Below are 17,778 nucleotides of genomic sequence, written 5' to 3' on the forward strand. Positions count from 1 at the left end.
TTCACTGCAGCCTCAGGCACCTGGACAAGTACAAACTCATCCCACAGCCAGCATGTCCATCCTCACCCCTTACCTGCACCCCCTGTGAGTCCCTCACAAGAAACACAACCATGCTGGAGGCACTAGGAGTAGATGGAAAACCCCATGGAGGATGTCCAGGGGACAAGCAGGGAACCAGACATCTGTAAAGTGGGACCATGGGAGGAAATTCTTCTTCCCATTAACTGGAAATCCCTGGAGCTGAGCCTGGGAGCTTGAACTCCCGAGAAAGGAGTGTTTTGGTGACTAGAGGCTGTCACAGAAGATCACTCAGTGACTCGAAATGGGTCAAGTGTTTCTGAATTATAGGAACACCCAACATTCCCAGAGCAGGGAACAGTTCCCCATGGAGCACAGATCTGGCTGCTGAAGGCTGCAGGCAATCTGCTGAGGAGAGAAAGTTGCCCTCCAAGGATTCCCCTGCACCTGTCCACCGCAACCCTTGCCTCTGCCTTCCCTCAGGGTGCTTGGCTTCAGCCTCTGAAGGAAAGAGCTCTGGGAGCCCTTCTCCTGTTCCCTTCCACACCTGGAGGCACAGATGCCGAGCTGGGGACTCGTGCACCAGCCCTTCTGGCCATGGAGGAAAGGCAGAGTTCCAGCCACAACATCCTGACTGATGAAACCCTCACCCACAGCCCGACTCACCTGCTTGCTCCAGCCCCACCAGAGTAACCACCCCACAGCCAAGAGAAATCAAGTGACTTGTTTCATGGAGCTGGCCTGTATGTGACTCCTTTCACAGAAGGCTGGAGAGCAGGACACTTGCAGGGACAGGTGCCCAGCTGGACTGTGTCTTCTCTGCACAGACCCAGCCTCGCTTTGCTCTCAAAGAACCTGGGCAACCTATACTACTGCTCAGCCACCCTTAGAGCAGAGGAGCCACAGGTTTGTCCATAAGGTTGTGTTTCTGTCCCTAAGGAAAGGGACTTGGATGCCACTGGTGTCAGGGCGCTGCCAGAGGTGGCAGAGTGCCCAAAACAGCTTGAGAAACTCAAATGCCCCTCTACAGAAGGCAGCTCTAAGGCATGTGCTGAATGGAGGAGGATGAGGAGGGGGGTGATGCAGGGCACAGAGTGGGGGTGATGTGGGGCATCACCCCTGCTCCAGGCACTCCTGCCATCCATAACCACCTTTCCTTCATAGCCAGCACAGCCAATGCTTCCCACCCTGCTTTCCATGCAGGCACACAGAGCTGAAGTCCTTGCTCTCCTTGCCCTGTGAGGGCTTCTCCATGCACCCTGCCTGCAGCTCCTGCCCACCCTGCCAGCACCACAGTCACGCTCGCAGGACCCGGTGCCCATCAGCCACAGGTGCCAGGGCCACGGCACCCTTGGGGCAGGAGCAGCAGAGCTGGCAGCTCCTCTGCCTCCAGCCTGGCTACCTCTCGCTCCCCCCTCCCTTGCTCAGCGCCACAGAAACACGTGTAAAGCCCTGACACTGACTCTGCCTCTAATTAGCCCTTAATTTACAAGACACACTCGGAAGGGTAATTAGCTGGCGCTCCGCTCCTGACTGCCGCATCCATCTCCTCTGCCTGCTCCTGGGAGGGAGCTGCTGCCACTGGAGCAGGCACAACGCCACCCTCCCAGGGCTGGCAAGAGCTGGGTCCTGGGGACCCGCTGCTGGGATGGGATGAGCTGGGTCTGGATGGGCTGTCCCCAGAGCTCAGACACCGCCTGCAGGCCCCAAGCCAGGCTGTGCTTGGAGAAGAGGAGGGCCAAGTGCAGGCACCCAAGTACCCCAGCCCTGAGAAGAGCCAGGGCCATCTGATGCTGCTGTGACCATGGCATCCTCCAAACCTGCTCCCATGGATGGACCTCCTTGGCTTTGTGGCACAGTGTGGTAGGTGAGGCCAGCAGCAGGAATAGGTGCTGCTGAGGTCAGACTCGTGGGGTCAGTGTCTTCTCCAAAGGAACAAGTGACAGGATGAGAGGAAATGGCTTCAGTTTGCCCCAGGGGAGGTTTAGGTTGGACAGGAGAAACAATTACTGCCCCTTGAGGGTTGTTCAGGCCTGGACCAGGCTGTCCAGGGCAGTGGTGGAGTCCCTGTCCCTGAAGGGGTTTCAAAGCCGTGGGGATGTGGTGCTGAGGCCATAGTTTGGTGGTGACCTGGCAGTGCTGGGTTCATGGTTGGACTCCATGAGCGTAAAGATCTCTTCTCCCCAAAATGTTTCTGTGACTCCATGACTCTCAGAGCAGCAGCCCTGGGCACCATGACAGCCTGCCCTCAGCCCTACTCAGTCTGCTCTGGGAGCACCATGATGCCAGGGCAGGTGGGCACAGTTGTGGTGTGACCTACAGGACACCAGGCATGCTTGGGAAAGTCACCAACACATATGCCCAGAGTCCACACTGCATGCCCATGGCCACCACCCAACCCCACACTGGAGCCCAGCATGAGTCTCCCAAGCCTGACACCTGCCATGAAGAAACAGTGCCCAAAAATTTGCCTTTGGAATGGAACAGCACTGCCACCACCACCAGCAACAGCTTCTGTAGCCTGCCCAGGAGCTCCCTGCACTGTCCTCCAGCTGCCTGGAGCCATCCCTCTGCAGAGACACATCCTCGCAGCCTGGCTGCTTGCCTGGTTCAGGGACCTCTCAGCTGAGCAGCTCTGGCTTCTCCTGGGGGTCTGCAAGGTGGTCCCAGCCAGGCCAGAGCTCTCAGGATTGCATCCCCTTGGAAGTGACACCTGCAGCTGCTGGATGTGTTCCCTCTAAACTAGGCAAGCAAAATGAAAGATGAAAAAGGGGCATGTGCTCTGGCACAGGAAGAGGACTCTGCCTCCATGCTACACTGCAGCAGACCCTCCCAGCTGTACAGCATGAGATGGTGATGGAGGTCACCCCAGGATGGGGTGGGGACACCCTGGCATGGAGCAAACCCTGTTTTGTTCTGCAGCAGACCAATAGCACACTGCAGGCTGCTGCTATTCACCACCTGCCAAACCACATCCCAGGGAGCCACCAGTGACAGCCACCAAGGAGCCAGGAGTCCCAGGTACCTGTTGCCAGCTGCTCATCGATTACTCCAGACAAAGCTCAGAATTGCTGCAGGTCACCTCGGGGCACTGACACTTGAGGACTCCGCAGTTGGAGCATGTCCCAAAGCCACAGCTGCTCCAGGCTGTGTGGAGCGGGCTGGATGCTAACCCACCTCCAGCTGGTGGGAAACTCCTCAGTCCTGAGAACCAAAGGGTTCTGGAGGGGAGGCAGGAGCCAAGGAGGCTGGTGGAGCTGCCTGCCTCTGCCATCCCTGCTGGCACAGCCATCACTCACCCCTCACGTCAATGGGCACCCAGCTGCCTGTGGCAGGAATGCAGCTGCCCGGGAGCGCTGCGGCTGCGTGCCCAGAGCTGCCCCCAACCCGGAGCAGGTCTGGAGCCAGGAGGGTCCCAGGCAGGTTGGTTTTCAGAGCAAAGCTCTGCATGCTGTTTGCTGCACACAGGCATTTTTTTTCCTCCTGCAGAATTCCTACCAGCAAGGAGGCCAAAGCAGGCAGGCCAGCTCTCACCAGCCAGAAGCACCAGGACGCAGACTCGCCATTGGAAAGACATCAACTTCCACGTTCTCCCCGGGAGATGGCAACGAGGCCAAGCACCTCTCCAGCCCCACAGGCATGGTGGGGCACGCTCTGGGATGACAGATGTCCTGCCCAGCTCTGCTAACAGCCAATGTCTGCACAAAACCCCCAATCCAAACTGCAGCTGACCGAGGTTTCCCAGCCCTGCTTCTGAGCGAGGCCATCAGGACCTGGCAGCTTGCACACGGCGGGGGCATCGCCTTGCACTGGGCCTCACAGATGCTCTGACACAGGGGAATCTCCTTCCTCCCTTAGCATGCTTTGGAGAGCACATTTTTGGACATATGCACACAGTGACTGCACAACATCCCAGCTCCTACCAAGGCTAATCCACCAGGAGCATAAACCACCAGGAGAAACACCTCTGCATGGTCCAGACATCTCTGGGAGGACTGAAAACCTGAGGTGCCCACAGCTGGGCAGGAAGGGCTGACCAGGAATTGGTACCAGCTTAAGCTCCCATCTCCCAACCAAGACTCAGGAGCATGTAAGATAAGCCAAGGCATCTCAAGCCACCACACCAGACTCACCTCTGGTTGAGGTGGTGGCCAAGTCCATGCAGAGCATTAGCAGGACTCCAGCAAACTGGAGGAGCCTGCAAGCAGGTGCTGCAGTGAGGGCTGCACCCCAGAACCCTTGGACACTTTGGGCAGTTGCAGCCACTCAGCCCTTCTGCAGCTGGAGCTCTAACCAGAGCTCACCCTGCCTGCTCCCCTGCTGCTCCACTGCCCTTGGGGGGCTGCTGGAATTGTGTGGGCAAGGGGTGGATCTGCCAGGAGAGCAAGCAACAGCACATCTGGATAGGGACTTGGACAGCACATCTGCACAGGGTGGCAGGGGCAGCCAGGACCCCTCTGACTCTCTGATCTGTTCCTACCACCACAGGTCTGCTGCAGATTCCCTCCTGTCTAGACCACACTGTGTCTTCCACACAACCTCCTGACCCTGAGTGGGACATTGTCAGTGACAGAGATCCCAGGGACTCCAACAGCTCATTCCAGGGGTTAATTACCCTCACCAGTGACATCTGCACAACTTATTTCCAGTCTGATTTGTCTTGCCCCTGCTGCCCAGTACTTGATCTGCTGAGGAGCTCTCCATTACCAAATTTCTGTCCTTGCAGAGGTGCTTGCAGACAGAGTTGAAACATCTCTGAACCTCTTTTGTGACAAACTAACCACCCTGAGCTCCCTGAATCTTCCACAGCAAGGCGCATTCTGCAGCATTTCCTTTTTTCCACAGCTCTTCTCTGAGCTCTCTCCATTTAATTCATTTTCATACTGTAGACACATGATACCCATGAACTTCAGCCCTCCAGAAGTGCTCTCCATCCCAGAACTGACAGCCACCACCAACACCTCAGAAAGGCCTTGACCACATCCTCCAGGATTCCTGGGTTAAATAATTCAGACGTGCTGATTCGAACATGTCTCCATCTCCTACCTGCTGTTTAATATGCTTCCTAATTACAGCTGGAATATGAAGAATTCATCACTCTGATAAGATACATCAGCCTGCCTCTTCCCAGACACCACACACAAGTGTTCACTGAAAACTGGCCCTTTCCTCCCCCCACCCCCCTGCCCTTTATTAACCATTTGGCTGTTTCCATACAGTCAATAATGCTGGGTCTTAGGAACCATTACTTCCTAATGAACCTAGAAAAACAAGCAAACCTTTTCCCTGTCTTTTCTGGTTACCTTTTCTGTATCCCCTTCTGCAACCATGGCAATGGAGGCTCCTGAAACTAGCCAAGGGGGGACAAGGTGAGCTGGGAGATGAGCTTCAGGTATTAAATCCACCACTTTTGTCTGTGTGTTTTGTGGATACTCCATGGAACATGGAAAAGCTGGAGGTGAGTAGCTTGGAAATATCCATGGCCAGTGATTGACAGGTACAACACCACCACAGGGTGATCAGAGGCTGGGGACAAGGCAGTGGTCTAAGCAAAGCTCACCAAGTACAGGGCACAAGAGGAGTGTAAGGTCGAGACCCATGGCGGGGTGAAGGAGACCCCAGTGCACCACTGAGACCAGAGCAGGGAGAACCATCAGGCAGGACACAGGAGCTGCTGTGAGCTCTGCACCTCTGTGTCTGTGTTGGAGAAGGCACTGAGACCCAAGATTTGTCTCTTTTTCAGGTAAAGCAGCTACAAGTGGAGGGGAGAGAGGAGGAAGGCAGCACAGACGACACTCAGGCAAACGTCTGCAAACAGAGAGGCTCTTGGATGCGGCTGGCAGCGTTGGTCTTGTCCTCAGTTGACCACCGGTGTCCCTATGGAGAAAGGTGGTGGGAGGCTGCGCCCACCAGCTGTGGTGTGCTGCTCTTCCACCTCCTGGGTGACTGCTCTGATTTCTTAACCAGCAGCAGAATTTGCTGGATTATTTAACCTCTTCCCTCAACCTGCCCCGCTCCAGGCGTGGCGGTGGCGGGAAGCTGAGCAGGCACAAGGTGCCTGACCGCCCCGCTGGACCCAGACCGACGGCGACACACAGCCCCTTTGGGCAGCTGGAGTCACAGCAAGGCTGGGAAGGGCAGCAGCAGGAATGCTGCCCACAAAGCCAGGAGGGTCACTGCGAGGGTTGCTCACCATTAATCACTGGTGGCGGATGTTGGTCTGCAGAGCCTGGCGAAGGGCTGCGTGGCGGCGAGAGCCCGCGCCCGTGGTGCCAGCTGGCCGTGCAGGACCTCACCGGTGTTAGCAGCCACCTCCCTGCAGGAGCCTTCAGCTTCTGCTCAGTAATTATCGGTGGCTTTAGCACGATGCTGTTGTTTTAATTGTTCTTTATGCAGACACAGGCACGCAGATGTACACAGCTTGCCCAGCTCGCTGCCCTCTGCCTCCTCCTGTCCCTGGGCACTCCTCACTGTCCAGACAGAGGGGGAACACTTTGTTTCCTCTTAACCCAGATTCATGAATTTTTAAGCAGTGCAACCTTCTTCTTGATTTTAACTTTCTGGTATCCACAAAAATGTTCTTTAAAAACTCCTAATTATGTCTCACTTTTTTTGCCTTTTTTTTTTTTCTTTTTCTGTTTAAATTCTTTTTCCCCAATGATCTGGCTCATAATTGCTTTCAGCCTGGTGAAATTGGCTGGGATCCCCATTTTTGTGTGTGTCTGTCTGTGCTTAATACCCTATTTCTGATTTGATTTTTCCTCTGCCTGAACTCCGGCACCACAAAGTCAAGGTTACTTTTACCTAAGCCACTAGGAAATGTCAGCTCTCCTCTTGTTCTCTACATCTGCTCAGATGTTGTAAGGAACCCTGGTGCTCTCCAGGGGGGCTGTGGCACTGCTGGAAAGCAGCAGGATTCAGCCTGCAGAAGCTTTGGTGTCACTGGGTCAAGCGCTTCTGTGTCACCACCCCACCACCGTTCACACTCCAACACCTTACACGGCGCTGCTGAGATGTGCAAACCAAAGTGCTGGGGGCAGGCAGTGGGGAGTGGAGGAATGAAGAAAGGTCCTGGTCTGGGATCTCTCTCTTGGGCTGTAAATGTGACCAGAGGTGTCACTTACAGTCTCTGCAGAAGCCTGAAGCCCGAGGCAAGAAGAGACAGCATGCAGCTGAGAAGGCCAAGAGAGATGCCCAGCTTGGCACAGGATGGATCACACAGAGGCTGCAGCAACAGGAGCCAGCATCTGATCCGCATTTATGGGCAGGGAGCTGGGTCTGAGCTAAAGCTGCAGGAGGGAAGGAAGCAGACCCACAACCTTCTGGGTTTGCTGCACAAGTGTGAACCTGGACAAGTACTGCAGGGAATGATGAAGCAGCAGCTGCTGCACACAGCTCACCAGTGCTGGCGGCAGCAAAGGCCACTTGGCTTATGCCAGAATTGTGAGTTTCTTACACCACTCCTGTTTCTGCAGCTCCCTGCTCAGAACCTGCTCTCTGCAGCCCAACTCACCCTGTCCAGAGGCTGCCTGGCCACAGCAGCACCCCACTGCTGTGCACAACCCCAGGACAGCCCATGGTCAGCTGGGCGCCTTGAAGATCCCAAACTGAACCTATGTGCCCATAGAGCAGAGCAGCAGAGGAGTGGTCAAGAGAGGGGACCCAAGGCAGGATGAGCAGGGTGACCCTTCTGCACCCAAGCAGGGATGAGCTGACTGGTGGCAGCAGGAAGGGCACCAGCTTGTGCCTGCAACAAGCTGCTCCATGCCCCTCTCCCTCTGGCAGCACACACATGGTCTGTAGGGAAGAGCAAGCAGGGTTTCCTGGAGGAGGTCCTCATCTCCCTGAGAACACCAGCCACCCCATCGGTCCAGGCTTCTTTGGCAACATGGGGCAAGTGTTTTACACAGGGATTTTCACAGGTGGCTACAAATCAGACCCTCTTCCTTCTTCCAGGTGCCCTGCAACACCCAGAGCCAGATGTTCAGTGATGCAGAATGCTCATAGCTATGACTCCAGCCAGTGGGTCTGGCTCACTGCCCCATGCCACAAAGCCATGTGCCCATCTGGCCTCCCTTGGCACCTCCACTGTCCTTGGGCTTGGATCTTCACAGCCTCCTGCCTGCCTTGATCTCCTCTCCTCCCTGTTCTTTTCCTCACTTTCTCCAAGGCCTTTTTCCCTGTTCAGCCCTGCCATGCACAGCTCCTTTAGTGTTCTAGCAAGTAATAAGTGCATCAAGTCCCAGTAATTATCTCTAATTAGGGTTAGTGATTATACTGTTGGGTTGGAGAAAATCAATCTCTGGTTTCCCATCAGGGAGGGCAGAGAGAGCTGGGTGAGGAGGGGGAAGAGCTGGCAGCTCCCTCCTGTGCTCCCATCCCTCCCACAGCTTCTCCCTGCCTGGCTGCTCCCAAGGACCAGGGGCTCCGGGTGGGGAGATGGCTCTGGATGGCACCTGGGCACAGCCTGGATGATTCACTGCACTGGACAATGAGGAGGGAAGCCCACCCTGGGGACAAACAGCAAAGCCAGGGCTGTGACAGCATCTGGATGCTCTCACAGTGAGAGTGGCCACTGCCACAGAGCAGGGCTGCACCTGCAGGTCCTTCTCATGGGCAGAGCCCAGCAGCTCGGTGTGAAGCTCTGCTGGACACCCCGTGGAGCAGCAGCTTCAGCTGGTGTGCCACAGCAGGCCCAGTTCAGACCCACAATACTGGTGTGCACCTCTGCCACTTCAGGTGGACCTCCAGCACCTTCCTGCACCTGCTCTATGCACAGCCACTCCTATGGTGCAGATGGACAACATGAGGGACCATGAGAAGCAGCTTGCCAGACACCCCAGGTTCCCCAACAACACCAGAGATGACCTGAGTCTCCCACCTGCCATGGCCCTGCCCAACACTGCAGCCTGGCAGGGGCAGGATGGCAGCCTGTGGTGACACAGCTGGCAAGCTCCTGGCTCTGGTGCCCAGCAGCACATCCACAGAGCCCCTGTGGCTTTCACCAGAAGCTGAGGCTGAGCTGAAGTTCATGGACTCAGTAAAACGTCCAGAAAATGAACACTTTGATGGTGAATCTACCACAGAGGGCACAGGTAGCTGAGACCCTTGAGCAGGGAGAGGACCCTCACCCATTTCCCACTCAGAGGTTGTGCAGACCAGGCAACAGTGACTAGCCACAGGACAACCTCTCTAACCCACAGGTCCACACCAGCCCCACCTCACAGAAGTGATCACTGCCCAGGCAGGTGCTTGCTCATCTCCTCCCGCCTGAAGGACAGTGGGTTGGAGATGAACTGGCAGAGTGAGGGTCAGCATAGACCTGAGGGTGATGGGGATGGTGATGAGGAGTGAGGTGGTCTGACATCTTCAAGATCTCAGATTTCTGACAGGATCAAGGTGCCCAACAACACTGAAAGCAGCAGGAAAGCAGGAGCAGCCCAGGCCTCAGGAGATGAGGATTTCCTTCTGGGACACTGCAACCCTCTCAGAACTACGTACATGTCACTTACATCAACACTTGTCACCACCAGCCCCTACTCCCATGTTCCTCCTGCTCCAAGAGCCCATCTGGAGGCTCTAAGGACTGACAAACCAGAGTTCCCTGCACACAGCCACACTTCAAAGGCTGAAAAAGGCAAAGTTCTTGGGAAAGTAAAAACCGATTCTTAGGCTTGTGATGAGTTTGGCTTCATCTCTGCCTCAGTTTTTCTTCTCTGGACAGAAGCAACAGCATCTGAGAGAGCAGTTACAGTGCCTGGCAACACAAAAATCATCCTGACTCTGGCATACACTGGCCAAAGAGAACCTGAAGCTGACCCAGCATCTCTTGGTCCTTCAAGCTTCAATCCAAAACAAGAGCTTGGCACTGAAGTTAGCTGCAGCTCTTCTGCCTCATCCCATCCCTTCAAGCTCCTGATGTAACCCTCCTCTCCCCCATGAAGCCCTGACCATTTCTACCTTCTCCCCAAAGCAAATCCTTGAATCCAATGGCTCCAACCCTACATTTGGATTCATCTTCCTGCTCCAGGCAGCCAGATAAACATTCCTATGGTGTCAGCAGGTGAATGGTAGAGTGAATTTAGAGTATTTATAATATACATGTGAATTTGCAGTGTCCTATACATGATTCATGATGCAAAATATTAATTACAGATAACTTCCACTAAATCTCTCATCTTCATCTTCAGACTGCAAACAACCCTTTAATGTATTATTGGGAAGGATGCAGGTCCCACACCACAAACATCACAGACAGACCCTCACCACCTTCCTTTCAGCTTTGGCCTCCCCAAGTCCAAGTTCCTGGCCTCAGGAAGTGCCAACGCTGCAGCAGGGAAAGGACCCAGCTGGAAGTGAATCTCTTGGCCTGGGCACACACTTCAGCAGCTTCAGGGGCTGCTGCCCCTGCCCATGGAGCTGCTTGTCACCAATGCAGCTGTGGTAGCCAGGAAAACTGGGCTGGAAACCTCTGCTTCAATTAGTTGCACTGAAGCAGAGCAGCAGGAGCAGGCAGCCAGCTGCAGCATCTCAGACAAGGGTGACAACAGAAAACTGAGTGTCCCCAGCCCTTCAAACGACACGGGGCCAGGGCAGGCCCATCCACATCTGCAGACCGAGGGAAGTGGCAAGGACCACCAAAATAGGAAGCAGAAGCTGCCCCTCTCCATGGGCTGGGAGACTCTGCAGTGGCACATCTGGAGGAAGTGGAGGAGAGCACCCACATCTGGTAACAAAACAGCTGGGCAGGGTTCTCACCTCTGCCCTGGTCCTGAGCAGAGCCTCTGGCTGGGGGCAGCACTGGACAGGTTGCTCTGGCATCCCTGCTGATAATTAGATCAGGGGCACTGAAATCAAGAGAGGAGTGCTGCAGGAAGCACTGAGATGATGAGAGGGAGCCATGAAGGCAGCCAGGGATTTCAAGAGCAGATCCTATGCACGGGGGCAGGGAGCAGACCAGCCACAGGGGAATGGGTAAGCCATGGGAGCAGCAAGCTCCAGCAGACCATGAGCAGCCAGCAAAGCATGTCAGCAGACGGGGACGCTGGGGATGCACGCTCCTGGTGACTGAGGCAGGGTGAGATGTGCTGCTCCCGCACCCGTGGGCTGTCTGTGGGGCAGGGAAGGCAGCTTTGCTCCAGGGATGGGAGCTGGGCTCTGCCACATCCCTTTGTAGGGGACTAATGAGCCTGCTTGGACCTGAGAGAACAGGGCGTGCAGCCACAGCCAGGGGAAAGGCAGGAGATGATCCCAGCAGCCTCCTGCCTGCTGTGACCTGCACCACTCTGCTCTCTGCTGCCTCCTCTTCCTCAATGTCACTGTCCCCCACGGCGAGCAGCGGTGTGCCAGGGAAACAGGTTTTCCCTTTTCTTTGTTAATTCTTCCCTCATTACATTTGAAATTCCACAATCAGTGTGCACTGTAATTGTCGAATTTGATGCTAATGATTAATGAATTAAACATGGATCCATCAATTAGTCCTCGGAGAATAATTCTGCATAAAGCAGCGGATAATGTAATTACAGTAACAAAGATAATGAGATGTTAACATCGACGGAGCCCGACGTGACATGATCACAGCAGGCTCAGCAACCCCGGCCTGGGGGAGCCCATCCCTCACTCTGCAGAGGCAGAGCATCGGGGGGCAGAGCGTGGCACCGGGGCTGGCAGGGTGCCCTGCTGCCGCCCCGCTCCCCAGCACCGCCGGCTGGCCGCGGCGCGCTGCTCTCGGCCCGGTGCCGACCGCTCTGGCACGGCCAGGCCGGCGTGGACCCAGCCAAGGTCCTGCGGCCGCCTGGACGCCCAGAGCCGCCTCCAGCCCGGGCCAGGCTCCTGAGGCTTTGCCGGTGACTCTCCACCACCCCGCTGGGCACCGTGGCCAAGGGCACAGCATGCCCAGTGCCGTGCCAGAGGCTGGCTGCCTGCCTGTGAGTCAAGGCAAGCGCGCAGAGCTCAGCAGGGACTGGGGGTCCTCACCACCTCAGAGCACAAGCATCAGCCAAGATGGTGCCCCCCAGGCAGGGGCCACCACCACTGACACACTCAGGACAGTGCTCTCCCTTGGCCACAGCAGCAATCTGCCACAGGAGGGGAAAGAGGAGAGAGGAGGCGGAAGGCTCACACACAGCCTGCCGTGATGCATGTCAGACCATGCAGACTGCTCCTCGGGATGAAGGTGACCAAGTGACATCAGCCCCTTCCACCTCTTCCCCACATATGCCTTGTGCTTCAGCTCACACCCCCAGACTGCAACTGGGCTCACTCTGCTCAGCCTCCTCCACACTGCAGACACTGCTGCAATCTTTGCTCTCCCACACAGCCTGGCAGCAAAGCCCATGAGGGGCTGGTGGTCCTCAGAGAGCTGCAGAGCCCCACACGACCAGCACAGAGCCAGGCAGAGCTGTCCCCTTTCACCTCCTCCCCTAAAGCCAGGCTCTGTCTCTCCCACAATTTATGTGCCCCAGACCTACCTCCAAGGTCCAGCCCAACTGGGCACTGCTGGCCAGGAGTCCTCTCTGGGATGACCACGCTGGCTCAGCACTCCTGGCTGAGGTGGAGCATCTGCCCTGCTCCTGCTGCTGGGTCTGACAGCCTGCTGCTGCCAGCAGCCCTGCCTCGTGTTGCTGAGTGCAGTCACAACTACTGAGGGATCTCTGCTCCAGCCTCCTCCCCCAGGGCAGGTTTCCCAGAGGCCAGTTCCTTGCCCTCCTTTCCCTCTGCTTGCTACAGTGGGCACAGGCTCATGTGCTCTGTTTGCCCACCTTGCTACCAGTGGTGCCCTCCATACACCATGACCACAGGCTGTGTGCTTCATGCTCCATTCCCTGTGTTGGTTGCTGTGGTCCCCACCAAGCTCTGCAAATCAAAGAACCTGGGGCTGCAGCTGTGCTGGGACCAGTCCCCTGCTCAGTGATGCTGTCCCACTCTCTTTCTGGCACCCCACTAAAAATCCCTTCTCATCTCCCCATGCACTTTGAATCACAGTTGCTGTGTCCTCCAAGCCAGAAACACGCTGCTTAAGCCACAGAAGGGGTGAAGAAGGGGTGAGCTTGCTGAACTGAAGCACAGGGACATCTGAGGCTTCCAGAAGAGTGCAAGAGAAGAGACATTCCAGTGGGAAGAGGACCTGCAGGGATCTGAGAGAGCCACCTGAGGCAGCACTGCCACACCTGCTGTGGATCTGTGGTGCAGGCTCCACACTCGCAGCCCACTCACACCCGGAACACAGCATCCTTCAGCTCTGGCAACACCTCCATACCCTGCCCTCTCCAACCCAAACACCACTTGGGTTTGCCTGGCCCAGGAGACCTTGCACGGTGCCCATGCCACCTGATGAAGCTGGGGCACTGCTGGGCACCAGCTGTGGCTGACAGAAGCATGCCTAGAATCTGACCCAGTACTGCTCAAACCCAGAGTCCCACAGGCGTTTCCACTACGGGATCATGGGCAGCACCATCTCACACAACCAGGGAGGTAAGAATAGATTAGAATAGAATAGAATAGAACAGAACAGAATTAAGCAGGTTGGAAAGGGCCTTCGAGAAACCAAGCAGAAGTTGCCAAGAAGCCTTTCCTCAGCTTTCTCCAAAGGCCAGCACCCACCTCTCTCTTGTGTGACCTTGCTGAGGAGATAAAGAGCAGAAGGCCTGCCTTCAGGACAGGATGGGGCCCTTAGCTGCACTCCAAAGATGCATTCAAAGGAGAAACAGTTTCATCATAAAAAGCATGAAGTTAAGATACAAAAAGCTGGAAAGTGCCCTGACAGACTCCATCAGGACACTTCCAGTATGAGCCATGTGGGGTCCCTCTGGAGACATGCACACTACCAGCCCCAGCCCTTGGTCCCCAGGCCCTGTGGCACATCTCAGCTTTAGCCTACATACAGTAACTCTCTCCCCCAAAGCTGTGCCCAGCCTGTACTGCTGCCTGGGAGGGTGTCCAGGTGGGTCCCTGCATGAGCCAAAGCCCTGCCAGGAGCACCCAGAGCTTCCACAGCCAGCACAGCTGAATCACTGCCCAGGGCAGTGGTGGAGTCCCCATCCATGGAGGGGTTTCAAAGCCATGGAGATGTGGTGCTGAGGGACATGGTGGTGACCTGGCAGTGCTGCATTAAGGGTTGGTCTTGATCTTGAAGGTCTCTTCCAACCAAAACTGTTCTGGCATTCTGTATATCAGAGGATCAAATTTGGCTCAGTGGTAGCCAAAAGACTCCAAACACAAGAATTTGGAGACTCCAAACTTCTGATTATGTCTGCACCAGATCTCTGAAGAGGATACACAATTTACATACTGAGAACCCAAACACAAAATCCAGCAGGGCTGAGGCTGGCAGGGACTCTGGAGGTCATCTTGCTCAAACAGGGCCACCTAGAGCCAGCGGCCCTCGACCATGTCTGGATGGGCTTTAAGGAGGCAGATGACACAACCTCCCTGGGCACACACAGCATCACATCTGCAAAAGTGAGCCATGAGTCTGGCAATGCCCTGTGCCTCCCTGGGCAAGATGGACAAGGGGAGCACCTGCAGCTTCAGCCAAACCCCACTCTGGCTGCAGGGGAAGCTGAAAGAACAGAGTGCAACCACCCCCTGAGCTCTGAGCCCCAGGGGTTTCACAGAGGGAAGCTCCTGCCCTCTTCCTCTTTTAGCTAGCCCCAAGTTGTGCTGTACTCTGGAGGTTGCTTGGAATCCCACCATGTGCTGCACAGACATTTTTCACCCACAGGCAAGGTGGTGTGAGGAATCTTAACTCTTTTTTTCTCCTTCTCCCCTTTATCTACTATTTCTTCTCTTGCTCCCAGGTGAGGACTGTGCATGTGGTGGACATTAATTAGCACACTCACTTACCTTGGCAAAGCTCAGGTCACCAAGAGCCCAAGGATCACCTGCTTTCAGGTCTAAACACAGGCCACTTGGGTTTACCCAGACACTCCTGGTGTCAGACAGCACATCATTCAGGTCTCCAAAGCTCATGTCCTCTGAAGAAGAACTTGTGCACTGGCAGAGAACTGCTGGTTTTAAGCTGCTTCCCCTCCAGCTGCCCATGAATCAGGTGAGAAATGCCCAGTGAAGCCCAGTAACAGCCCCAGAGGCAGCAGAGCTGATCTGAAGCAAGGCAGATTCTTTATTGACTCCCAGCCGGGACTCTGCATTCCAGAAGGGTGTGAGCAAGTCATGCCAGGGGATTGTCACTGTGTCACTGCACTTACCCTGGCAACTGCATCCTCAGCTGTAACTACTCTTGGGGGCATCAGAATGAGCTGAAAACATTCCTCAGCAAACCCCTCCCCATTTGTGCACCAGGAGATAAACCCTCCCTGACCCATGGAGATCACCACCCACAGTCACTACCATGCAAAGCCTGGGCAAAGCTCAGGGTTTCTGTGCCCGAGATGATGCAGCAGCTCTGGGGAGCACCACAGCATTCAGAGGGATGACAACAACCAAAGAGTCTCAGAGTCACAGGTTTCTAAACTGGAAAATCCCCATTTGAGCCCCTGCAGGCAGTGCCACGTGCGTGAGCTGGGTGGAAGCATCACCAGGTCAGGGATAACCAACCTCACTTCAAAGCCTTCCCATGGTGCCAAGTCCACCAGCTCTCCAGATAAACCATTCCAACATTTCATTACCCTCCCTGCCAGGAAACTGCAGCTTCTCTCCAGTTCAAATTGCTGTGGCTGCAGCCCCCACATGCTGCATCTCCTCAGGCTCTGCTGACCAGACCAAAAGGGCTCCTGTCCCACGGCAGGCTCCTTGGCACTGCCTTCCCAAGCAGCAGCAATCAGGAACCAAGCCACATCTCAACCACCTCTGAGGCAGCTGCTGAAGGCAGGATCTGGGGTTACAAGAGTGAGTGGTTTGTCATCAGCCTAGGCCTCTCTGTGGCCTCTCTTTGTGTTCCCCCTACAGCTCCCATGACCTTCTCCAAGCTGGAGCCTGGACAAAGCTCCCTGGCAGGATGCTAAGCAGTACCACTGCACCATGGTAGGATGGTGGCCATGCTCAGGCATGCCAAAGCTGTACAGGGGAGGGTGATAAAACTAAGGGGAACGAGCTGTGGCAGAACACAAGCAGAGCTGCACACCCTTGGTCAGCAAAGGCAGCAACTGCCCCCATTCACTGGTGGCTGATGTTCTCTGCAGCCTTGTCCTGCAGCCACAGCAGGGTTTGCTGTTGCACCTTTGGCACCACACAAGCACAGTGATGTCAGCCTGCCCCATCCCCATGTGTGTGACACTGAGGACCTCAGCCAGCTCCTGGCATCCCCTCCAGCTGCACCCATCTTGCCAGGCCTCAGCTCCAGAGAGCTGTGGTGCACAGTGCTGACTCTGCCCTGACAGCAGGACCTACAGCACAGAGCAGGATAGAGTAGAAGTGAGGACCTGGTCACCCAAGCCCACTGGCAGTGGCACAGAGTGCAGCACCAGATGGTGAAGGATCTCTGTTATCAGCAGCACTATCAGCACTCCTGAAGTTATCCTGAAGAGTGGAGAGGACTCAGACTCTGCCACCCCAGGCTGCTGCCAACAGCTGGCTGGGAAGAACATGTGTGGAAGCCGTCCACCCTGGCCAGGGACGGCAGTCTCAGGACAAAGCAAAGGCATGGCAGTGCCCTGGGAGATGTGAGCAGGAAAGGTCTGAGTTCAAAGTCTCCCCTGGGCAAGTGAGATACCTCCTGTGTCAGGAGAAGCAGTAAGTAGTGTGGCATGAAATCCACGAATGAAACCAGAGAGCCTCCCAACCTCCCTTCCCCACTCCCTGTGGCAGCTGCACACAGAATTACAACCCAAGCCCTTCACATCACTTTCCCCAGGGGAAAGTGAGGAGGAAATAGGGGGGCACAAAGAGGAAAGCATCAGAAGAGAATCTGCCAGGGATCACAAGATGTCCCTGCTGAGGTTTCCATCGTTTTGGGGAGCAACATCTTCCCCACACAGCAACTCATCAGACTCAAGCCTTCCCAGGGAGTTCACACCATTGGTTAAAGCCCTTCTGCTCTTTCTTCTGTCCTGGACACCAACCACCATGAAATCCCACCAGGAGGTTACCTGAGACCCACACAGCAGTGCCAACACCCACCAAGGGCACTCCCCAAAGACTCCAGCACAGCTTTTGTATGTGGCTGGGCAAAGCGAGGCACCACTGAAGCACCAAGGGAAGGGTGGCACAGCCTGGGGGCACCCACAGCAGCTCTTACCTGTGCCCCCACTCAGCTGTGTGCTGCTCCTCTCCTTGGCCAGCCCGTTGGCCTTGGGGCTCGCGCTGGGCGCCGCTGCCGTGGTGGCCCTGGGGAGCCGCTTGCCTGGGACCTTCACTGTGGTTCGCAGCAGGTCGATCTCCTTCCCGTGGACGTTCTGCATGTAGTCCTGGAGCAGAGAGGCAGCATGGGTCATGACCAGCCCTGCCTGGCACTGCCTGCAGCTCCCCTCCCATCCACACAGCCAAAACTGAACCCTGTGGGAACAGACAGGTTTGCAGCCAGCGAGCTGCAGGGGATGTGGGAGCTCACCACAGGCTGCTTTCTCCTGCACTACACTGAAGTCTCAAGTCATAGAATCATAGAATAGTTTGGGTTGGAAGGGACCTTAAAGATCATCTATTTCCAATCCCCTGCCATGGGCAGGGACACCTCCCACTAGCCCAGGTTACTCAAGGCCTCATCCAGCCTGGCCTTGAACACCTCCAGGGAGGGGGCATCCATGACCTCCCTGGGCAACCTGTTCCAGTGTCTCACCACCCTCACTGGAAGGAATTGCCTCCTAA

The 17,778-nt window shown here is 55.7% G+C and overlaps 1 protein-coding gene across 2 annotated transcripts in view; it reads right to left on the minus strand.

Annotated features, from left to right (window-relative positions):
• AGAP3 (ArfGAP with GTPase domain, ankyrin repeat and PH domain 3) overlaps positions 1 to 17,778 on the minus strand; it is a 102,032-nt gene that overhangs the window by 20,197 nt on the left and 64,057 nt on the right. For both annotated transcript variants that reach the window (XM_054171178.1, XM_054171176.1), the window contains exon 11: positions 17,213 to 17,381. In XM_054171178.1, coding sequence (XP_054027153.1) covers positions 17,213 to 17,381 — 169 coding nt within the window. The remainder of the gene's footprint in view (positions 1 to 17,212; positions 17,382 to 17,778) is intronic.

Source organism: Dryobates pubescens, chromosome 21 (assembly GCF_014839835.1).
Source record: "Dryobates pubescens isolate bDryPub1 chromosome 21, bDryPub1.pri, whole genome shotgun sequence".
NCBI classification, from domain to species: Eukaryota; Metazoa; Chordata; class Aves; order Piciformes; family Picidae; genus Dryobates; species Dryobates pubescens.